General features: G+C 44.5%; 1 protein-coding gene across 19 annotated transcripts in view; it reads left to right on the top strand.

Moving 5' to 3' along the window:
* The window catches only part of LOC143857136 (uncharacterized), a 101,624-nt gene that overhangs the window by 18,579 nt on the left and 61,580 nt on the right, over positions 1 to 21,465 (top strand). For 4 of the 19 annotated variants that reach the window (XR_013238460.1, XR_013238461.1, XR_013238457.1 and 1 more), the window contains exons 1-6: positions 7,145 to 7,568; positions 7,895 to 7,955; positions 8,131 to 8,322; positions 13,247 to 13,331; positions 14,315 to 14,576; positions 14,727 to 14,804. Coding sequence is in view for 2 of the 19 variants with exons in the window: in XM_077367454.1 (XP_077223569.1) it covers positions 7,263 to 7,568; positions 7,895 to 7,955; positions 8,131 to 8,322; positions 8,450 to 8,724 (834 nt within the window). In the remaining 17 variants the exon portion in view is untranslated. Of the gene's footprint in view, positions 1 to 7,144; positions 7,569 to 7,894; positions 8,323 to 8,449; positions 10,999 to 13,246; positions 13,332 to 14,314; positions 14,577 to 14,726; positions 14,805 to 21,465 lie in introns of those variants that run through there. The other 15 variants (XR_013238464.1, XR_013238462.1, XR_013238463.1 and 12 more) reach the window with 12 other exon arrangements.

A 21,465-nucleotide genomic window follows, 5' to 3' on the forward strand; every position in this document is an offset into this window, starting at 1 on the left:
AATTGCAATGACTTTAGTGATAGCTCAGAAAATTGTTCCCACATCCCATGCCAAAGTCGTGCTCCACCCAAGCAAGAATAGAGGCCAGTTCAATCTATTAGAGACCTGGCAGTTAACCAGTCTCTGAATACCGAAGTTTCTTACCCAGGAAATAAATCTCCTATTGGGAAAAATGATCACCAGCCATGTTCCTCATTCTGTCCCATTCATAAAGCCCCCTCATTACAACAAATTTGATGTGCTTGGAGAAGTTGGAAGTGATTTATCTACCTTACCAGCTAGTCATCAAGTTGACTCAACTCCAAATCAAGAGTCATGGCAGAAGGTCCAAAGAAAGAAAGGCAGAAACACTACTACTCTACTTTTACCCTCTTCTTCTCGTGTTCTCCCTTCCCTCTCAATGGTTCATCCCATTGAGAGGATGGGATAACTCCTGGAGTTTGGATTCCCTTTTGGTGTGTGATGGCTCGAGCCCTTGATGCTTGCTGGATATATTTCTTGGTTTGGAGGTGGTTCTCCCTCTGTCTCTCCTCTCTCTTTTCTTTGTTGTTTGATTTGTTTTTTTTTGTTTTGTTGAAGTTGTTGTGCTTCCTCTGTGTCTTTTTGTTCTCCCTGTCTTGATTAGGTAGGCGTGTTTTGTGTTCTTCATGTATAATTTTTTATGCCTATCAATATATCTGGTCGTGGTCCTGCCTAACCCCAGCTTACCAAAAAAAAAAAGGTATCTCACTTGTCAGAATTCCAGTGTAGCCTCCCCCGCCATCCTGTTGTATATCTGGCTCTGTTTGAAGCTCGGTGTCTACATTTCTAGATCAAGAATAAGCGTCTCCATCTACAACTTCAAAGCATGGGCCTACGGCCATCATTGCTATACCCAGTCGGAGTAGACTTCTTGGTTAGGTACTCGTACCTCTGAAGACATATGGTGGAAGTTCGGTGGATATACCTCTGCTACCTTAGCAACCCGCAAATCCAATTATGTCTATATCCCGAACCGTATCATGCATCTAAGAGCTCTCTTCCCCTAGCTCTCTCTAGTTCTCCCTTCCCCGGCGGCTCACCGGTGGAGGCTCCTCCCTCGCTGAGAGGCTCCCGGTCCCTTCCCTTCTAAGGGATCAAGATTCTCCCACCTGATTCAAGACCCCTCTGCTCCATGGAGCCGCCAGACCCCAGTAAACACTCCAATGTTGAGGAAGAAGGTAGATTCTGGCCGACCCAGAATAAAGCTTCTTTCTTCATATCGATTCCTTGACTGAGAATGGATCAGTCCCAGTCTCATCTCCACTATCTCATGAAAACCTTATCCCAGGTTTCAAATCTAGAGCTTCTGATGAATCTCTCTTCAAAAACCTCAAAGCTCTTAGAGAAGGGAAATATAGTGGGGAAGATCCCAGCACAAACTTCGACCCGTCCACCCACCTGAAGAAAGGAACCAGACTTCACAAAAAGATAGAATGGACTTCCTCCTCATCCGGATCTTCGAAAAAAAGTAAGAGAAGGCATCCATCTGGCACTGATTTGAAACCTTCTCCAGTCTTTCTTCAATATGAACCTGAAACCTACCTTAAATTTTTCCCTCCGCCAGCTCCTTTGATATCCCAGTTTCTCCCCTCACCGGAATCCGGGAACATTCAAACTTCCCTTCCTGCCTTACCCCAATCTGACAGGTCCTTGCCCAGCAGTCAAAGTCCTAACTCCTCCCATAATCCGGAGGTCAAAAACCCATCCCCATATCTTTGTCCAGAAAAAGAGGAGTTCCCTACCCTAGAAGCTAACCTCGAAAAGACTGCAAGTCAACTCAATCAGCCTTCCCTTGGAAATCACTCCACCAAAAAGACCTTTCAAGCTCAAAATTCAAATTTGAAAAATGAGCGGGAAAAGGGAATCTCACTAGAAACTAATTCTATCCCTCATAAAATGTCCTGGATTTCCTTAATTCTTGTAGCTTGCTTCAACTCATAATCCGGAGATCCGCCAGCTTTCAAATTGGGCCAAACGGTCCTGGATTTCGGAGGTGTGAGTTTGTTCAGATGGAACACGGTGTTTTGGAAGTGGGGTAGAATGCACAGTTGTTTTTGGGCTGGGTTCCAGCATTATCATGGGGGCATCTTGAGGAGGAGATGGACTGACAGACGGAGGAGATTCAGCAGAACCAGAATCGGGGTGTCCCTTTTTAACACCATCGGAATTTTCCATAGATTCTTGGATTTCAAGGGCTTGGCAGGGATTTGTAGACAGGATTTTTTCATGTGAGGGCCTAATTTTTGCCAGGGTGTTTTGGTGGACTTTTGGTTCTTCAGGTTTAGCTGATGTGGCTGGGAAGGAGGTTTGATTGAATGGAATGTCCTCCTGGGATTCCGGCATGGGTTTTTTTGGGACCCATTCTTTTCTGGGCTTTTGCCTGGCAAGAGTTTCTTGAGAGAGAGGACATGCTTGTGGAGAATGGCCGAAGTCTTTGCATTCTTTGCAAGCCACAGGTTTCCAGTCATACTCGACTACTTGAATTTCTAGGTCCGTTGGGGTGCAGATTCGGACATGGTCTGGGAGAGAGCTTTCTGAGGAGACTTCAACACAGACTCATACTCGACTACTTGAATTTCTAGGTCCGTTGGGGTGCAGATTCGGACATGGTCTGGGAGAGAGCTTTCTGAGGAGACTTCAACACAGATCGGGCGTAACTTAGCCTTGTGGATTCCGCTGTTGGGGTGTCCATGTACAATGGTTGGCCGATAATGCTGTCAATTTTTCCCAGAGCTGTTGGGTTGTCCAAAACTTGAGATCCAGAGCTGGAAACTTTATCCATATTGGGAGGGAGGAGAGAGTTTTCCTCTGTAGCGAGCAACTAGGCGCCCATCGCTGAATAATCAGGGCTCTTCCCCCATAAGTGGCGGTTGGGGCTTCGAGGATGCGAGTACAGTCTTCTTCAAGAAAAAATTTGAACAGGAGGAAACCATTTGGTAGGATGATGAATTCAAATTCTCCGTTTGGCTTCCACTTCCTTTGAAGATGGTCTTTGAGGGCGGCATAGTAGGGTTTTCTCCCAAGGAAGTAGCCGAATAAACAGTTATTCTATTTGGCTTTGGCATCATCATTATCGTCCATTTCAAAGGTTGCTTCAGATTCCCCGTCCGACAAGAGAGTGGGCAAGTGGAATTCAATCTTGGTTGGCTTTGTTTCAGGGGGTTTTGCAAAGAGGTTCTTCCACGGGGCGTCTGGGAGGTTAGAGCCTTTGGTTTTGGAGAACTAGGTTTGCTTTTAAAATGGGTGGGCGGGAAGGGTCAACAAAAAGCTGAGTTTAGGATGACGTCACCAGAGGGGAATTTTGAATTTCAAAAGATGTGCCACAGTGGGTTACCTAAAGGGGTTTTTTTGAATTTTGAACCGGGGGGAATGGCGGGAATCTAGAATCTTGTTGAAAGATCCACCTTGATCTGCATAGAGGGTTTGGCGTCCAATTCCTGCTTTTGAAAGGATTTCAAATTTGTCGGCTAACCTTGGGTTACCATCAGGAGTTAGGCTAAGGTTAGAGTTGGGTGAGTCTGGATCGGTCAAGGGTTTTGCTGGTTCAAGGCCATTAGAGGGAAGGGTTAAGGAAGAAAGGGGAAGCGAATCTTTCGCCATACCCAAAGAGGATGAGCAAGGAAGGAAGAAATCAAGGGTTGCAGGAGGCGGGGGGGGGGGGGGGGGTGATGCATGTGTCTCATTTCCTCTTTGCAGGTGCAAGTTGATGGGCCCACCCTATGACTGATCCAAGGGCTGGGAATGTTTTTTTCTTTGAAAAGAAGGTGCGATTTCTTGCTTAAAGAAGCTATTAGCACTAATAAGTGCCTATGTGCCAATGGCACACTTAAGTGCCATTTCATTTCATTTGGTTAGTAAGACATCGCATTTACATTTCATTTGTAAAAGGGAGATCTATAAATACCTTTCCCCCCCTACTATTCATTTTAGATCTTGTTTTTTTTTTCATTTGAACTAGGAAGAGCGCTCTTCGGAGAAGAAACCGGTGTGTTTCTCGTGGTGGTTAAATCCTGTGAATAAGAAGGTCTTTGGAGCTGGAACCCTAAGCTTCTTCTTCTTGTTTCTACCTTGATTTGGCAAGGTTTTCTTCACGAAACAGAGTCTGACCGTTTCTTCGTTCAGATTCATAGCATTCCATTTCAGATCTGCAAGCAATAGAGGTGAAAATTACTAATACGAATAGCACAGATCCAGGGTGTTTTGCAACATTTTCTTTCAGATCTGATAGTTTTCATGTGAATTCAGTTCATTTGGATTGAATCTGTGAAAGACTTATATTGAATTAGGGATTCTTGTTGCATGTTGAGCTCTCCATGGAATGTACTCATTTTTTCCTTTTCATTTGACATCTAGTACGATTTAAGTAGTTGTGGTTTGACCTCGTTGAAGAATCTGAGAAGGAGAGCTGCTAAAACTAGAGAATTGATTTTCTGAAATGATAATTGCTACAAGTTCTTTGTGGTTTTGAGAAAATAGTTTTCTAAATTGAAGTTGCCATCACTTCAATTGGAACTAGGGTTTTTACCGCTAAACCCAGCTACCAAAACTTGTTTTCCATTCAAGCTCCGAGATAATCCATTTGAATAGATCGAGTGGCTGTTCAGATACCAGTGCATTTTAATTTTTTCACGGCTCCGAGAGACCCTGCATCAACTTGGTATCAAAGCTAATTTGTTGTTTTTTTAGCGCTACAGATCCAGGAACACATAATTTGCTGGGTGTTAAGTAGAAATTTCATATTGTTTTGTTGAGATATTCTCATGGCACCGAGAAGAGATCAAGAGACCGAATCCGCAGCCACCGGTCCCTTTAATAATTCTGGATATGTGGATAAAAATCAATTTGAGGAGTTTATGACATAAAGTCAGAAAAATCAGCAAGATCTACTTGCAGCCATTTTGAGTTTGGGACAAAGGATGGAAAGAATAACCATCCAACGAGCTAGTCCACCTCCACAAATAATGGAAGAAGGCATCCAAGAAGGGGAGCACGATGAACATGAGAATAGATGGCCGAGAAGGGCAGCTCCAAGGCAAAACATGCATCCCTATGACGATCGACGTTGGGAAGCCGGGATCAGGCCAGAAATTTTGGAATTTCATGGGAACATGGATGCCGAAGAGGTTCTAGATTAGATAGACACAGCTGAGCAATTGTTTGATTTTAAGGGTGTACCCGATGATAAGCAAGTGCCGTTAGTTTTCCTTCGATTCAAGGGAAGGGCAGCGGGTTGGTGGCAATCGTTGAAGCATCACCACCGTGAAATCGGTGAGCCAATTTTTCCGAGTTGGAATGACTTAAAGTGGGAAATGAAGCGTAAATTTCTCCCATTTAATTACCAAATGGACTTCTATCATCAGCTCCAAAATCTAAAGCAAGGAAACAAGACGGTGGTTGAGTACACAAATGACTTTCACAAGCTTGTTGCACGGAATAACCTAAGAGAAACACAACAACAGCTACTATTCTGCTATTTGGGAGGACTTAGGCCTTCGATATATGACACTTTACGAGTGTTTGAGTTCACGTCAGTTTCAGCTGCATTCTCCAAGGCTAAACTACTAGATGAATCACAAAAGAAACAACCATATAGAGCTAATTCCTCTTCTACCAATTATGAGGCTGCCACACCGGTAAAACAAGCTGTCCCTTCATCTTCTACAGCTCCAAAATCGTTACCTACTGCTGTTCCAGCTGATACAACCTATGTTAATCGTCCTTTCATTCGTTCAGAAGCAGCTCAAGGCACGCCGATGCAAAATTCAACACCTAGACCACCCGTTAGGTGCATTGGGTGTGGTGAGCTTGGACACTACTTGAGAGAGTGCCCAAAGAAAACATAGCAGCTCTACATGCAAGAAGAGACTATTTTGGTTGGATTTTGTTGAACGTACTAAGGGTCTTATGGTCATAATATGTTAATTAATATATCGAATGGGGGAAAAGAATGCTTAGAGCGCATTCTAGACTCTCACGCCATTCTCTTCCTCTCACGTCTCTCTCTCTCTCTCTCTCTCTCTCTCTCTCTCTGCACCATGTAGTTATCTAACATGGTATAAGAGCTTCAAGGTTGAAGATCGGACCACCCATCCTTGAAGAAACCTAAAACCTAGAACTTTTAAAACCGTAACCCTGAAGACGCGACGAGACGAGACGAGACGAACACAATCCCAAATCCCTAACCCTGAAGATGCGACGAGACGAGACGAACACAATCCCTTCTCTTTCAACTATAACCGTAAACACAACCCTAAAACCTATTCCTAACCCACTTGCACCCCCTATTCACACCCAAAACCTAACCCTAATCCACTCACGTCCCCTTCTCTCCACCCTAAACTCCAACTCTACCTTGTTTCTTCCCTTCACATCCTTCAAACCTAGCCCTATCTTTTCAAATCAATCCCTAACTCTTTGCTCTTCTCAAATCAGTCCATAAATCCTACTCTCTTCATGGTTTAAACTTGTTTCTTCTCCATATTTTATTCTCTTGTTGGATCCGGGAAGTTTGTTGGTGATTCTACTCTCTTTCTTCTATGTGTTGGGGTATTTTTTTTGATCTCTTTATTTGTCCCGGAACATTGTCTTTGTGCCTGCGATCGTGATTTGTTAATAGATTTAGTTGTATGTTGGTGTTGGTGATTGTGGAGTTGGTTGTGAATGTTTACTGTTGGCGACTTTATTGGTGATTCCCTAAGGTAGATTTATTGGTGCTTGTTGGTTGCTGGTTAGAGTGATCGGTTGTGCCTCGTCACCTGGTTGTTAGTGATGCTCGGTGGTTGTTGTCGGTGGTGGATTCGTTGACGATTGTTGATCGTGGTGTTGGTTCCTTGTGAATATTGTGTGGTTATGATTATTGTTCGTGATTGCTGATGATTGTGGATTTATTGTTGATTGTTGGTGGTGTTGGTTGGTTGTTGGCTGCTGAGTGTGGATGATTATTGGTGTTTGTTGGATTATTGACTCTTGTTGGTTGATGGTTAATGTTCCTTATTATTGTTGATTGTGCTTGGTGGTGGCGTTGTTGTTATCTGTGGACGAATTGTTGGTGGTTGTTTACTTGGTCCTTGTTAATTATTGGTTATTTGGATTGTCGTAGTTGGTGCTTATTATGGCTTCGAAAGATTCATCATCGCAGCCTAAGGTTGTTAAAGCCACTCTTCCCTCTTCATTCCATTCATCTAGTGCTTTTGGTCTATTTGGCCGTGGCTGTGATAGTTGTGGTCGTAGTCGTGGTTGTGATGGTGGTGTTGGACATGGCCGTGGTCGTGATTCAAGGGGAGGCCGGGATGGTGGTGGCCGTGGACGTGGGCCTCGTTTTTGCACTTATTGTCGTATGGATGGACATACCGTTGATTATTGCTATGATTTACAGCCTGAACTTTGTCCCTACAGAACTGCAAATGCTTCTGCTTCTTCTGATGGTATTTTTTCTGATGCTCCATCTGCGACGCCTGATACTCTGGTTGTCCCTCGTGCGAAATATGAGGAATTTCTCCGTACCCGGGACAAAGGAAAGCAGCCCACTGCCACGTTTGCGCATTAAGGTAGCCCCTCATGTTTTCTCTCTGGTAGTTCTTCTGGTCCATGGCTCATTGATTCAGGTGCCTCACACCATATGACTGGTAACCCTAACATTCTTTCTTCTTTCCACTCTGTTCCGTCTATGGGTCCTCCTACTGTTACCTTGGCTGATGGGACTACATCCCCTGTTTCTGGCATTGGTGGTCTCCATCTCGACGGGTCTTCACTTGTCTTCTGTTCTATATGTTCCGTCTTTTCCTGTTAATTTGTTAATTTATTATCTGTTCGTCAATTAACTCAGTCTCTTAACTGTTCTGTTTCCTCCTTTTCTTCTCATTGTGTTTTTCAGGACATGAAGACTGGGACGAGGATTGGCTTAGACCCTCGGGCAGAGAAGTGCATTTTCTTGGGTTATTCTCGAACCAAAAAATGTTATAAATGTTATAGCCCTCGCCTTCGAAAGACATGTTTCTGCGGATGTCACATTCTTTGAGGACCAGCCTTATTTGTCTGGCTCAGGTCCTCACTTACATGTTGACATCCCTAGGCTTCCCGTTCCTTTAGTGATGGGTCATTCTCTGCCAGGTCATGTGGGTGCTCCAGACATTGCCACAAGTTCTCCTGTGGACCCTAAGGATTCTGTGGATTCTCTACCAGGTCCTGTGGTTACTGAACTGAAAACTTTTACTCGGGGACCTCGCCAGGTCGTTCTTTCGACGACTGAAGCATCATCTCAACCCAATGATCCTCTTCCACAGTCGGATTGTCAACTTTCAGGTATTTGTTCTCCTACTCATGATTCACCTATTGCATCACGGACTAGATCACGTACTGTGGCTCATCCTATTTCTAATTTTGTTACTTATGAGCATCTCTTACCATCTTTTCGGTCCTTTGTCTCTAGCATGTCTTCAGTTACTTTGCCTAAGTCAGTTACAGATGCTCTCAATCATCCTGGATGGAAGGCTGCTATGGATGCTGAGATGGCTGCACTTCACTCCAAAAAAACGTGGCAGTTGGTTTCTCTTCCTTCTGGTGCTCAACCTGTTGGCTGTCGTTGGGTCTTTGCCATCAAGTACCTACCAGATGGGTCTATTGAACGTCTCAAAGCCCGCCTTGTTGCTAAGGGGTACACTAAGACATTTGGCGTTGACTATCAGGAGACTTTCTCACCGGTAGCCAAAATTTCGTCCGTACGAGTACTGATTTCTTTAGTTGTTAATCGTGGTTGGCCTCTGTATCAGCTTGATGTTAAGAATGCCTTCCTTCATGGTGATCTTTCAGAGGAAGTTTATATGGAGCAACCTCCTGGGTATGTTGCTCAGGGGGAGATGTGCTCTTCTGTATGCCGCCTTCAGAAGGTAATTTATGGTCTGAAGCAATCGCCTAGGGCTTAGTTTGGAAGATTTAGTGCTGCCGTTTTGCGCTTTGGGTTGAAGCAGTGTGCTGTTGATCATTCCGTGTTCAGTCACAAATCTGATTCTGGATATATTCTCCTGATAGTGTATGTTGATGACATTGTAATTACAGGAGATGACATGTCTGGCATCCAAAATCTAAAGTCCGTTCTTCAAGGAGAGTTTTCCACTAAAGATTTGGGCCAGCTTAGATATTTCCTTGGTATTAAGGTTGCACGGTCTCGTCATGGACTAGTTTTGTCACAAAGAAAGTATGTGTTGGACATCTTAGAGGAGACGGGCTCAATGGGGGTGAAACCTGCGACTACCCCTATGGATCCAAATGTTAAACATCTTCTTAATCAAGGAGAGTTACTGAATGATCCAGGTCAATATAGAAGACTAGTTGAGAAACTAATCTATTTGACTGTCACCCGTCCAGACATATCATTTGCAGTTGGTATGGTTAGTCGTTTTATGAGTGCTCCACGTACTTCCCACTGGACTGCTGTCATTCAGATTATCAAATATTTAAAGGGTACTCCAGGTAAGCGTCTATGCTTCAGAAAGTATGGACATGAAAAGGTAGAAGGTTTTAGTGATGCAGATTGGGCAGGATCTCCTGTCCTGCTGACAGGAGATCAACTACGGGATATTGCACGTTTGTAGGAGGTAATTTGGTGTCTTGGAGAAGTAAATAGCAAGATGTTGTGTCCAAGTCAAGTGCAAAGTCTGAGTATAGAGCTATGTCATATACAAGTGGGGAGCTAATATGGCTTCGATCCTTCTTAGCAGAGATTGGTTTTTCATCTACATCTCCAGTATAGTTGTATTGTGACAATAGAGTTGCAATTCATATTTCAACAAATCCAGTCTTCCATGAACGGGCCAAACATATTGAAGTTGATTGTCACTTCATTCGTCATCGAATTCAGAGTGGTGAGATCTGCACAATGTTTACTCGATCTGCAGATCAACTTGCAGATATGTTTACCAAGCCATTGGGTAGTGCAAAACTGAAAGATTCTTGTAACAAGCTTGGAATGTATGATATATACCTTCCAGCTTGAGGGGAAGTGTTGAACGTATTAAGGGTATTATGGTCATAATATGCTAATTATTATCATTAATATATCGAATGGGGGGAGAGAGTGCTTAGAATGCACTGTAGACTCTCACGCCATTCTCTTCCTCTCACGTCTCTCTCTCTCTCTCTCTCTCTCTCTCTCTCTCTTTGCACCATGTAGTTATCTAACAGATTTCTTGCTTAAAGAAGCTATTAGCACGAATTAGTGCCTATGTGCCAATGACACATGCACACTTAAGCGGCATTTCATTTCATTTGGTTAGTAAGACATCCCATTTACATTTAATTTGTAAAAGGGGGATCTATAAATACCTTCCCTCCCCTTACTTTTCATTTTAGATCTTGTTTTTTTTTTCATTTGAACTTGGAAGAGAGCTCTTCGGAGAAGAAACCGGTGTGTTTCTCGTCGTGGCTAAATCCTGTGAATAAGGAGGTCTTTGGAGCTGGAACCCTTAGCTTCTTCTTCTTGTTTCTACCTTGATTTGGCAAGGTTTTCTTCATGAAACAGAGTCTGAGCGTCTCTTCGTTCAGATTCATAGCATTCCATTTCAGATCTGCAAGCAATAGAGGTGAAAATTACTAATACGAATAGCACAGATCTAGGGTGTTTTGCAACATTTTCTTTCAGATCTGATGGTTTTCATGTGAATTCAGTTCATTTGGATTGAATATGTGAAACACTTATATTGAATTAAGGATTCTTGTTGCATGTTGAGCTCTCTATGGAATGTACTCATTTTTTCCTTTCAATTGACATCTAGTACGATTTAAGTGTTTGTGGTTTAACCTCGTTGAAGAATCTGAGAAGGAGAGCTGTTAAAACTAGCGAATTGATTTTCTGAAATGATAATTGCTACAAGTTCTGTGTGGTTTTGAGAAAATAGTTTTCTAAATTGAAGTTGCCATCACTTCAATTGGAACTAGGGTTGTTCTTATAGCTGAACTCAGCTACCAAAACTTGTTTTCCATTCAAGAGCCGAGCTAATCGAGTGGCTGTTCAAATACCAGTGCATTTTAATTTTTTCACGCCTCCGCTACCAGAGACCCTGCATCAGGGGGGGCTTCTCAGCTACAGCTCCTTGGGATTGTAGGGATTTTTTAGGAGGGGGGGGGGGGGGGGGAGGAGGAGGGTTTTGGGGGTTTTGAGAGAGAGGGGCGTTTGCCAGGAATGATTTTACGGAGTCTGGTTCCTTGCTTGAAGTGGGTTTCTGGATTGAACTCCAGTGATTCCTCGTCAAAGGAAAACATACCTTTTCTAAGGATTGAGAGGAAGGGATTTGGTTTCGAAAAAGGGCATTTTTTCCCCAAAGAAGGGGGTATCTTCCTCTAGCCCGTAGTCTCTTGCCACACGAATAGCTTCCATGAAGCCCAAGGGAGAGTCGAACTCATTTCCTACCCCATCGGAAGGGAAAACCTTGCCTGGGTCAGGTGGGATGGAGGCCTTGAGCTTTGGATCTGGTGGTAGGGAGCAAAGGGGGGAGCAAGAGGGGAGGGGAGGAGGCTCCGCAGGTAGGGGAGCCAGTAGATGGGCGAAGGGGAGGGGGAAGGGTAGGGGAGATGGGCTCAATATCTATATATACACCCATTTGCTTTGAACATTAAACACTTTTGATGATCTACCAACCCTCAAGAGCCACCATTAACACCTTGCAATCATTTTTGGCTAAAATCTCTCCTCCAAACTTGTGCCTTGACTTGTGTCATTCTTTTGAGTTTGGATTTAGGATCTTCTACTTGTAATCTAATTGAGAGAATCATTGTGAGCTTTTATTGTGCATTCAAGCCCCAAGGGAGGCCGTGCTCTTATTCTTCAGAAATAGACTCCGGGTTGTGCTTCGGAGAAGCTAAAATTATCAACTATCCTAATTTGGATTAAATTTCCAGATTTACACCTCAAATACTGGACTACATCAGGTATAGGAAGATTAGCCAGCATCATCAGTAAGCCCTTCTATATGGACTCCCACACAGCAGAAGCCTCGAGATTAAATTTTGCTCGTGTCTGCATTGAAATATCTGCTGATAACCCCTTGCCAGAGCTAATCCACATTCAAACTCCTACAGGAGATGAAACACAGGTTATGGAATATGAATGGAAGCCCAAATCGTGCAAATTGTGCTGTGATTTTAGTCACATCTCATGGCTGCCCTCAGAATCAATTGTCCGGTTCTCAAGCCAATCCAAAGGCAAAACAAGAGTGGGTTATTACATCTTGCTGTCAGCTTGTCACATTTTTGAAGGTTTTAAAAAGTGAATTGATATATTCACCCCTTTTGTTCATTGAGACAGCCCATTGAGATAGCCCTTAAAAGAGTACTCGTAAATACATTAGAAGAGGCTGTCCCAAGTAAAAAAAAGGGGGCCAATAAATCACTCTCTTTTAAAAGACTCAAAACCCAAAGCTGGTATTTTCCCCAACCTAGAAGCGTCCGTCTTCTCCCCGGAGAAACCATATGCCATTTTCATGTACACTCTCAACCATTTGAATGAAGACTCATTCACCGGAAGAAGCATCCATTCGCCGGAAGAAGACGATGATGAGGAAGACGAGGAACCTCAACGAGAAGGTAGAAGATCCCTAACGGGAGATCTTGAAGGTGGAAGGAGACGATGATGAGGAAGTCGAGGAACCTCAACGAGAGGGTGGAAGATCCCTAACGGCAGATCTTCTTTTCTTTTATTTTTCTGCTTTTTTTTTTATTTCTATTTTGGCAACTCGGGTCGCATTTGGGTTGGGTCGGGTTGACCCACGTCAACATTAGCTTCTTTCCTTATAACAACACTGATTTTGTGATTATGAGATGCGTTATGTTCCATTACTAACACTTTGGAGTTAGTTCAATCAGGTAAAATTCTGTCAATATGCTATTTCTTGCATAATCACCTAATTGTGTCCGTGTGTATTTAGTTTCTAGTAGAGTTAACAAATTGGAGGTATCAAATTTGAATATATTTTGTTACACTACTAGTAGAATCAACAAGATCAAATGTCATTGAGGTTGTTCATAATCACCTAATTGTGTCCACGTATATTTATTGAGTCACGGAAACAGCCTCTCTGCAAAGCAGGGGTAAGGCTGCGTACATCTAGCCCTCCCAGACCCCACAATGGCGGGAACCTCGTGCACTGGGCCGCCCTTTTATTATTGAGGTTGTTCGACGCAGTTCGGAGAGGACTGAAATGGCAAAGTATATGACATGCTTATAAATGTGCAGGACGTCAGCATTAGTCGGCAACTTGGCATAGCCATTGGAAAATTTCAAAGGTTCATCCAAATCAGACTTTGATGGCACATATAAGGTTAGATGTGGAAAATTTTCTGTCGTTTCAATAGTTAATCTAATCCAGTTGACATTAATGCATATGTTTTAAAATGTTGTTTTCATATCCCTAAAATGAGACGAAAATTTCTATTGCTATGTATAGTTGGTTGCTAGCCAAAAGTTCTGGCCTATGGAAGATTTGGGCTGAAGGAAATCATGCAACTCTTCTGTAGGCATTTTAGGGGTTCATACTTCATACACTGTTGACGAAAATGTAGATGAGATAATGCCCCATCTTTTTCAGAAGATCTACGCAAACTTGTATAAAGTTGGAACATCTATCTGCATAGCCATAGCCTATTGTAAAATGCTTTGTGCTTTGTTACATGTACATTTTTCTTTCTAATGCTGGTTTGATCACCCTAAGCTGAGTTTTAAGGGAGAAGGACACGGGTGTTTATTTGAAAAAAAATCACCGCCATTTATCAGGGGAATGGTTTTACAGGTTAAATAATTTTGTTTATTCTATTAATTTTTTAAGCTGTTGATCTTCCCTCTAATGAGCAGAAGCTTCAACTCCATCCATCTGAGTTGATCTTGAATATCCAAATTTTTATTTATGGTTAAGAAATTATGTTTCCTATTAGACTCATTATTTCTTCCAATTGTGACAGCATTGGATTCCATTTTTTAAAACGTTCTTGGGAATTTCAATTCTTTCTTCACAAATTCTCCTTTTTATTTATTTGCAAATTTCAGTGACTACGTGTGGTTTAGCAAGAGGTGCTTTAGACATGCTTTGTGAAAGAAAAGATAGATTTGACATTGTAATTAGTGATCTCAACATGCCTGATATGGATGGATTCAGTCTCCTTGTACATGTTTTTTTATGGATTCAATCTCCTTGAACATGCTGGGCTTTAGATGGATGTAAATGCAATCAGTTAGTTTCCTATCACCAGATTTTGAATTCATGGGTTGTTTTTCCTCATCTATCTTTTCTGTTTTGTGAAATTTCAGCTCATGAGATATATTCTATCGAATTGTATAGTGATGTCTGTAGATGGAGAGACAAGCAGGGTAATGAACAGTGTTCAACAAGGGGCATGCGATTATCTTCTTAAGCCCATACAGATGAAAGAACTTCAGAATATATGGAAACATGTTTTTAGAAAGAAAATACATGAGGTCAAAGAAATTGTGAGTCATGAAAGCACTGATGATACTCGGATGCTAAAAATTGGATTAAATGAGTTGGACTATGTGCATTTACTTAGTGGAGGTGATCCAAACTTTTTTTCCATTTTCTATTTTCTCCTCATATCTTTTTTAACACAAAATGGTAGATGTTTCCTAGGGATTTTTAAAGTTTATTATTCGCTTTCATATGAAAATGCTTGTATGGACTAAGAAGAGTACTTTTGTTTTCCAGAGGTTGGTCCAAAGAAAATTCTTGAATTGATGAATGTCCGTGGGCTAACAAGAAAAAAATGTCGCTAGCCATCTACAGGTAATGCTCCAAATTTTATTCCAGTTTCCACGTGAAATTATTCTATATTGCTGACATTGCAAGACCAAGCATGCTGTTTTCATGGTTTTTTTTTTTTTTTTTTGATTGGTAAGCTGGGGTTAGGCAGACCCCGACTGGATATATAAATAAAAAGGAAAGATACATCATGGAAAATGAGAACGAACCCAATCACAGGAGAAAGGGGGAACAAGCAAAAAAAACACAAAAGGAGCAAGCAAGCTCAAAACATCAAGAGCCAGCCTGTTAAGGCATGGAGAAAAGAGACCAAAATAAGCAAAGAAACAAAAGCATCTAGCTAAGAAATCAAAACAGAAACCAGCAATCATCACAGAAAATTAGCCCCATCTCGAGCTATCCCAATCTCTCGAAGGGAATCTTTGAGAGTGAAGGAAGAACACAGGATGGGGATGGCCTAAGAAATAAAGACGGTTTCTTTCCTTTTTTTCCTTGAACCTTTTGCCATGATTCTTCAATAGTAGAGGATGACGGAGAGTCAGATTCCTTGTAAGAAACATGAAATTTCTCTACTAGGGAAATCTGGTCTTTAATTGCACCAGTAGCAAACTCTTGGGGCCTGCCAATATGGTGATCCACATTAAGAGAATGGCCTTGCTCGGTATCCAGGCAGAGAAACTAATTTTGAATGGAGAGACCCTCGAATTTGTAAGGGGTCTTTTACCTCTGAATTTTTCCTTCTCTTGAATCACTTCATTTCGAAACTGATCAAGAGATTCTCTTGAAGCACTAGCTGTTTTAACTGGCCTCCATTCTTTCTTGAAAGGAACATAGCTATGGTTGAGAGGGCAATGGTCGGAGGTATGGCTGAAATCAAGACAAGAGGTGCACGCCTTAGGTTTCCAATCATACTCCACTTTTTGCAAGATTTCTCCCTTAGAGGATTTGAGATTGATAGAATCAGGGAGTTGCTGGGCTACACTTACAAATACACTAAATCTAGAGAAGTTGAGACGAGTAGTTTCCGCGGTATGTTTATCCATGTAGAGAGGTTTACCAAACAAGCTTGCAATTCGGCTCAAACAATGTGTATTCCAATACTTTAGATGGAGACCCGGGAGACGAATCCAAATTGGAGCCTCTATTATCTTCTTTTTCTCAAGAGGGGTGTCTGGATCCCATTTTTGGAGAAGAAGGGGTCTGCCACCATATGAATGACATGGCTCTTCAAGAATATGCGAGCAATCTTCTGAATTTGGGAGTGAAATTTTGCTTAAAGCTGGTTTGAAATCCACCCCAAAGGTTGGTAGCATGTGTTATGCCTAAAATTGGTAACAGATACGTCAGTGACGAAAGAGCTGATCTGGTGGGCCCAAGGGGCTGGGCTGAAGGAACTAAGCCCTGCACAAGAGCGCACGAGGTCAGAAGACCAACCCGGAGTCGTTGCTCCGGATGGGCCCTTAGACACTCAAGTCAGTATGAGCAGAAGTGCAGAGCCAGAATTTTAAAAGTGGTAGTTCAGAAGTTATTACCCTTTTTTTTTAGCCTTAGGGGGCCTTTTATAGAGAGAGCCCTGGGGTGGTTGAATTACCTACCCCAGGACAGGTGTCGGCCCATTTGTGGGTTTAGGTTTACTTGTTCTTGGCAGATTACCAAACTACCCTTGGGTAGGTGCTGAATTTGTGGCGGGCCCTTTGAGGACCACGTGTCGACAACTAATTGGTTGCTGCTTTTCATACCCCATCAGTTGCCCCCCAGTTCCCCAAGTCATTGCAGTGACTTGGTGAAGTATGAGAGGTTGGATGAGCCGGTGTTCGGGACAAAAAGCACCGGCCAGTTTTTGCCCAGCACGGGATGACCAGAAATACAAAGTAAAAAGATCTGTCCAGCCAGGCATTCTGCACGGCCTGAGACGGCCAGAAACTCGAAGTGAAATCTGTCCGGCCAAGCCTTGTGCACGGCCTGTGACGGCCATAAACTCGAAGTGAAATCTGTCCGGCCAAGCCGTCTGTCCGGCCTGGGACGAGCAGAAATGAGAGGTGGAAAATCTGTCCGACCAAGCCGTTTGTCCGGCCTGGGACGAGCAGATTTTTGTCGTTTTCTGAACATGCCATATCCTGGCCAGCTTGGGACGACCATATTTTTGTCGTTTTGCGAAACGCGTTATATTCTGGCTGGCGTGGGACGACCAAATTTTTGTCGTTTTCTGAACACGCCATATCCTAGCCGGCTTGGGACGATAAGATTTTTGGCATTTTGCGAAACGCGTTATATTCTGCCCGGCTTGGGACGATCAGATTTTTGTCGTTTTCTGAACGCGCCATATCCTGGCCGGCTTGGGACGACCAGATTTTTGTCGTTTTGCGAAACGCGTTATATTCTGGCCGGCTTGGGATGACCAGTTTTTTGTCATTTTCTGAACGCGCTATATCCTGGCCGGCTTGAGACGGTCACAAATACTTGGAAGAATTTCTGTGCCCAAACACTTGGAGGATCTTCCGCGCCCAAACACTAAGGAGGTTTTCCGCGCCCAAACACTTACGAGATTTTCCGCATCCGGCCCTATACGTAGAAGGCACGATCGTCGTCTATAAATGTACATATTATACGTATCTCTATACGTATACATACGCTTGCCTTGCGGTGTGTGCCCTTCATTAATGAGGGACACATGGCACCATCTGGTTCGCGAACACGAACCGCCTCAAGTCTCTAGGCTATAAGAGGAGGTTTTCACCCTTCAATCTTCACTTTTTAACTTTTTACTTCTGCCTTTTTGCTCTGCCTGCTTGGCTCTGGTAGCTTGTGGTTGTGGTCGTCCGCGAATTAGGAGCCTTTCTCTTCAGACTAGTAATCTTCTTTTCAGCTCGTCTCTATTTGATTTTTCTCTTTTGTGTTCTTGATGTCCGGTAGTACCTCTAGTTATGAGTCCGGTTCTAGGTCGTCTTCAGGGGAGTACGCATCTTCTAGTAGCTCAGGGTCTAGTTCGTCGGAGAGGACCCAAACTAATTTGACCAGGGTTCCCGGTCCGTAAATGGCAAGCCCTAGGATAAATGTAGTTGATTTCGATGAGCTCGTAGGTAGCGGGGACGAGGTGATTTTAGACTTAAACACCACCCCCGCCGAGGCGTCCACCACATTCGTTCTGGGCTGGGTTGTAGAGGTCATAGCTGAGGCTCGGATGGATGCCAATCCCTGGTACAACGTTCAAGCTTTTTACGAGGAGAACTACCTTGAAGAGTCCAAATTAGGGGAAGTTCGGGACATGTATTGCATTCCTGAGGGGTTCATTTTGAGGGCAGCGATAGAGGGAGATATGGCCTGTAACGATAGCACCGATGTATGCATCTACGGGGAATCCCTAAGAGCCGGACTTCGGTTTCCCCTGCACCCCTTTTTCGCGGAGGTTCTCCGGTATTACGGCCTGGCTCCAGCTCAGGTCGCGCCGAACTCATGGAGAAAGCTGATTGGATTCATGTACCTGGTCCGGGGCCAGCTCCAGAGAAACTTGTCCATTCTGTTGTTCCGTATGTGCGTGCATTTGAAGAGGCACAAGGATGGAGGTTGGATTTATATAAGCCAACGTCCGGAGGTGAAGATGATCACCGGAATCCCATCCTCCATACACGTATGGAAGAACATGTTCCTCTATGTCGAGGACAACGGGGCTACTGAGCCTTGGCCGGTTCCTTTAAAATGGGACACCTCGGACACGCTGGCGCTGAGCGATGATGCGCTTACGTTCGCTCAGGTCTGCGAGGAGCTGCAACGTGAGGGCCTGATTCACTGCGGAGAGTTGTCTAAGGAAGAGATTCTGGTCGGGCTTGGCATTAGTACTGCGACCCGGGCACATATGTGGTTTAAGGCTAGTTTTGATCTTTAGCTTGCTTTTGCTATTACTGACCGGTTTGCCCTGTCGAATTTCAGAGATGCAGAAACAGTCCACATTGAAGAAGGTAAGGCAGAGTGCCTTCGGGCGGGGGCAGGGCCAGAAAAGGAAGGCCCCCGAGATTTCCAATCCTGCGCTTGCGCAGGACCCGCCGCCCAAAGGGAGCAAGCCTTCAGTGAAGATCGTTGGCGTCTACGGCCGGGGAGCGGGATCCTCGAGGCAATCGGACGTGGTCCTGGGCGTCCAATCCCCCCCCGTAAGGCCTGTGGACAATGTTTTTCGGCCCAACTGAGCCGTTCAGAAAATTGACACCGGCTTGGGTGTTGTCGGGTAGCCAGGGAGATAGTCACCAAGGGCTTGTTGAAGCAAGACAAGCTCAAGGTCCTGCACGAGTCTCCGGACACGGCCGACGAGGCCATGTTCTCCTTGATTTATCAGGGTTTTTTTTTTTTTTTTTTTTTTTTTTTTTTTTTTTGTACTTGCACCCTTTTCTCAACCCGCAGATCGGATGCTACTACAATGACCTCCGCCAAAAAAGACGGGGCTTCTCCGCCACAATCACCAAGTTAGAGGAGTAGAATGGCAAGCTGAAGCAGGAAGCCATCGAGCTCAATAGGTCCATTCAGGAGCGGGACCAAGAGATCACGCGGCTAAAAAATGAGGCGGCCGTTCAGAAAGAGAAGGCCAGCGATGCCCTGAATCAGCAGAGGGAGAGGGAGAGGGAGAGGGAAAGGCTGAGGGAGGCCGTGCAGAAAAAAGAGGACGAGCTTGTCAGCTTGTCCACTGATTCTTATAAGTTGGGGTTCATGGATTGCCTTGATCAAGTCAGGGGGTCCAACCCGAATGTCGTCCTGGAAGGCCTTGTTCTGCCTGAGCCGGTGGCCGGGGACACAGACGAACAGGGAACCCTCCCAGCGGCTGATGCCTCCGCGGTGGATCCTCAGCGGGATGGTGGTCATGAGGGGTCTTGAACCCCCTATCCTTTTCCTGTTTTGACAAGATTGATGAATTCTTTTTGTAATGGCCCCTCAATGCCCAACTTTTGTAATGGCCCTTCGAGGCCCCACTTTTTATGAATAGAAGAAGCTTCATTGCCACCTATTGCATCTGGTCGCGTTTGTCTTTCGACATGGATCGTTTCCGACCAGAAGGGCGCTTCATTGCCACCAAGCGGCGAATACCCAAGTTTTATTGAACTTGGGTTTTTGGCGAGGGTTTGGCTTTCTGCTCGGGTCCGTTCCTGACCAGAAGTGCGCTTCCGGTCTCTTTGGAGACGAACCGGGGTGAACCAAGCGGCGAATACCCAAGTTTTATTGAACTTGGGTTTTTGGCGAGGGTTTAGTTTTCTGCCTGGGTCCGTTCCTCACCAGAAGTGCGCTTCCGGTCTCTTTGGAGACGAACCGGGGTGAACCAAGCGACGAATACCCAAGTTTTATTGATTTTGGGTTTTTGGCGAGGGTTTGGTTTTCTGCCCGGGTTCGTTCCTGACCAGAAGTGCGCTTCCGGTCTCTTTGGAGAATAACCGGGGTGAACCAAGCGGCGAATACCCAAGTTTTATTGAAGTTGGGTTTTTGGCGAGGGTTTGGTTTTCTGCCCGGGTCCGTTCCTGACCAGAAGTGCGCTTCCGGTCTTTTTGGAGACGAACCGGGGTGGACCAAGCGGCATGTATTTGAGACGAAGAACTCGGAGCTTTCAAAGAAATATGAACCTTTTTTATTATCCACATTCAGGCGTAATTACAACTGCATCCGCTTTTGCACCAAGTGGTAGGCTATTAGTAGTATTTTCTGAGGTTCCTCGAGTTCCAGGCATGGGGTAGTAGGTGCTCGCCAAGTGTCTCCAGTTTGTAACTCCCCGGGCGAATGACTCCTTTCACTCGATACAGCCTCTCCCAGGTCGGGGAGAGTTTGCCTACCTTCGTTGGTTGGGAGATGGCGGCCTTCCTCAAAACTAAATCGCCCGCTCGGAATTCTCTTGGGCGCATCCTCATGTCGTGATAGTGGGAAACTTTCTGCTTGTAGGCTGTGATCCTGATTCGGGATTCATCCCGGACTTCTTCCAACAAGTCGAGGTTTACGAGGAGTCCGTCCCCGTTGAGCGGTTCGTTGAAGTTGGTGACACTGGGAGATGGGACGCCAATATCAATGGGGATTACTTCCTCAGTTCTAAAGGACAGGTTGAAGGGCGACTCCCCCGTTGTAGTGCGTGAGGTGGTACGATATGCCCAGAAAACGTGATAAAGTTCATCAGCCCAATGGCCTGCCTTCTCATCCAATCTTTTCTTGATCCCCTGGAGCAAGATTCTGTTCGTAACTTCGGTCTGCCAATTCATCTGAGGGTGTGCCACGGAGGTGAACCTTTGTTCGATTTTCAAGTCTGAGCAGAATTTTTGAAAGTTCCGGCAATCGAACTGCCGGCCGTTGTCCGTTATCAAGACGCGAGGTATCCCAAATCTGCAAACAACCGACTTCCAAAAGAAGGTCTGCACATTTTGCTCCGTGATCTGGGCTAGAGGTTCAACCTCTACCCACTTGGTAAAGTAGTCTATCGCGACTACGACGAACTCACATCTCCCTGATGCTGGCGGAAAGGGGCCTAAAAGGCTAAAATGTCCATCTCCCATATTGTGAAGGGGAGTGGGCTGACGATTGGGGCCATTGGTACAGCCGGTTGATGTATGGTGGGAGAGAATTTTTGGCATCTCTCGCACTTTTTGACTAGGTCCAGGGCGTCTCGTCTCAAAGTTGGCCAGTACAGGCCTCTCAACATTACTTTGATGGCGAGGCCCTTGCCACC

Source organism: Tasmannia lanceolata, unplaced genomic scaffold, assembly GCF_043159265.1.
Source record: "Tasmannia lanceolata isolate RefF3 unplaced genomic scaffold, GAP_Taslan_0.1 ptg000024l, whole genome shotgun sequence".
Classification (NCBI taxonomy): domain Eukaryota; kingdom Viridiplantae; phylum Streptophyta; class Magnoliopsida; order Canellales; family Winteraceae; genus Tasmannia; species Tasmannia lanceolata.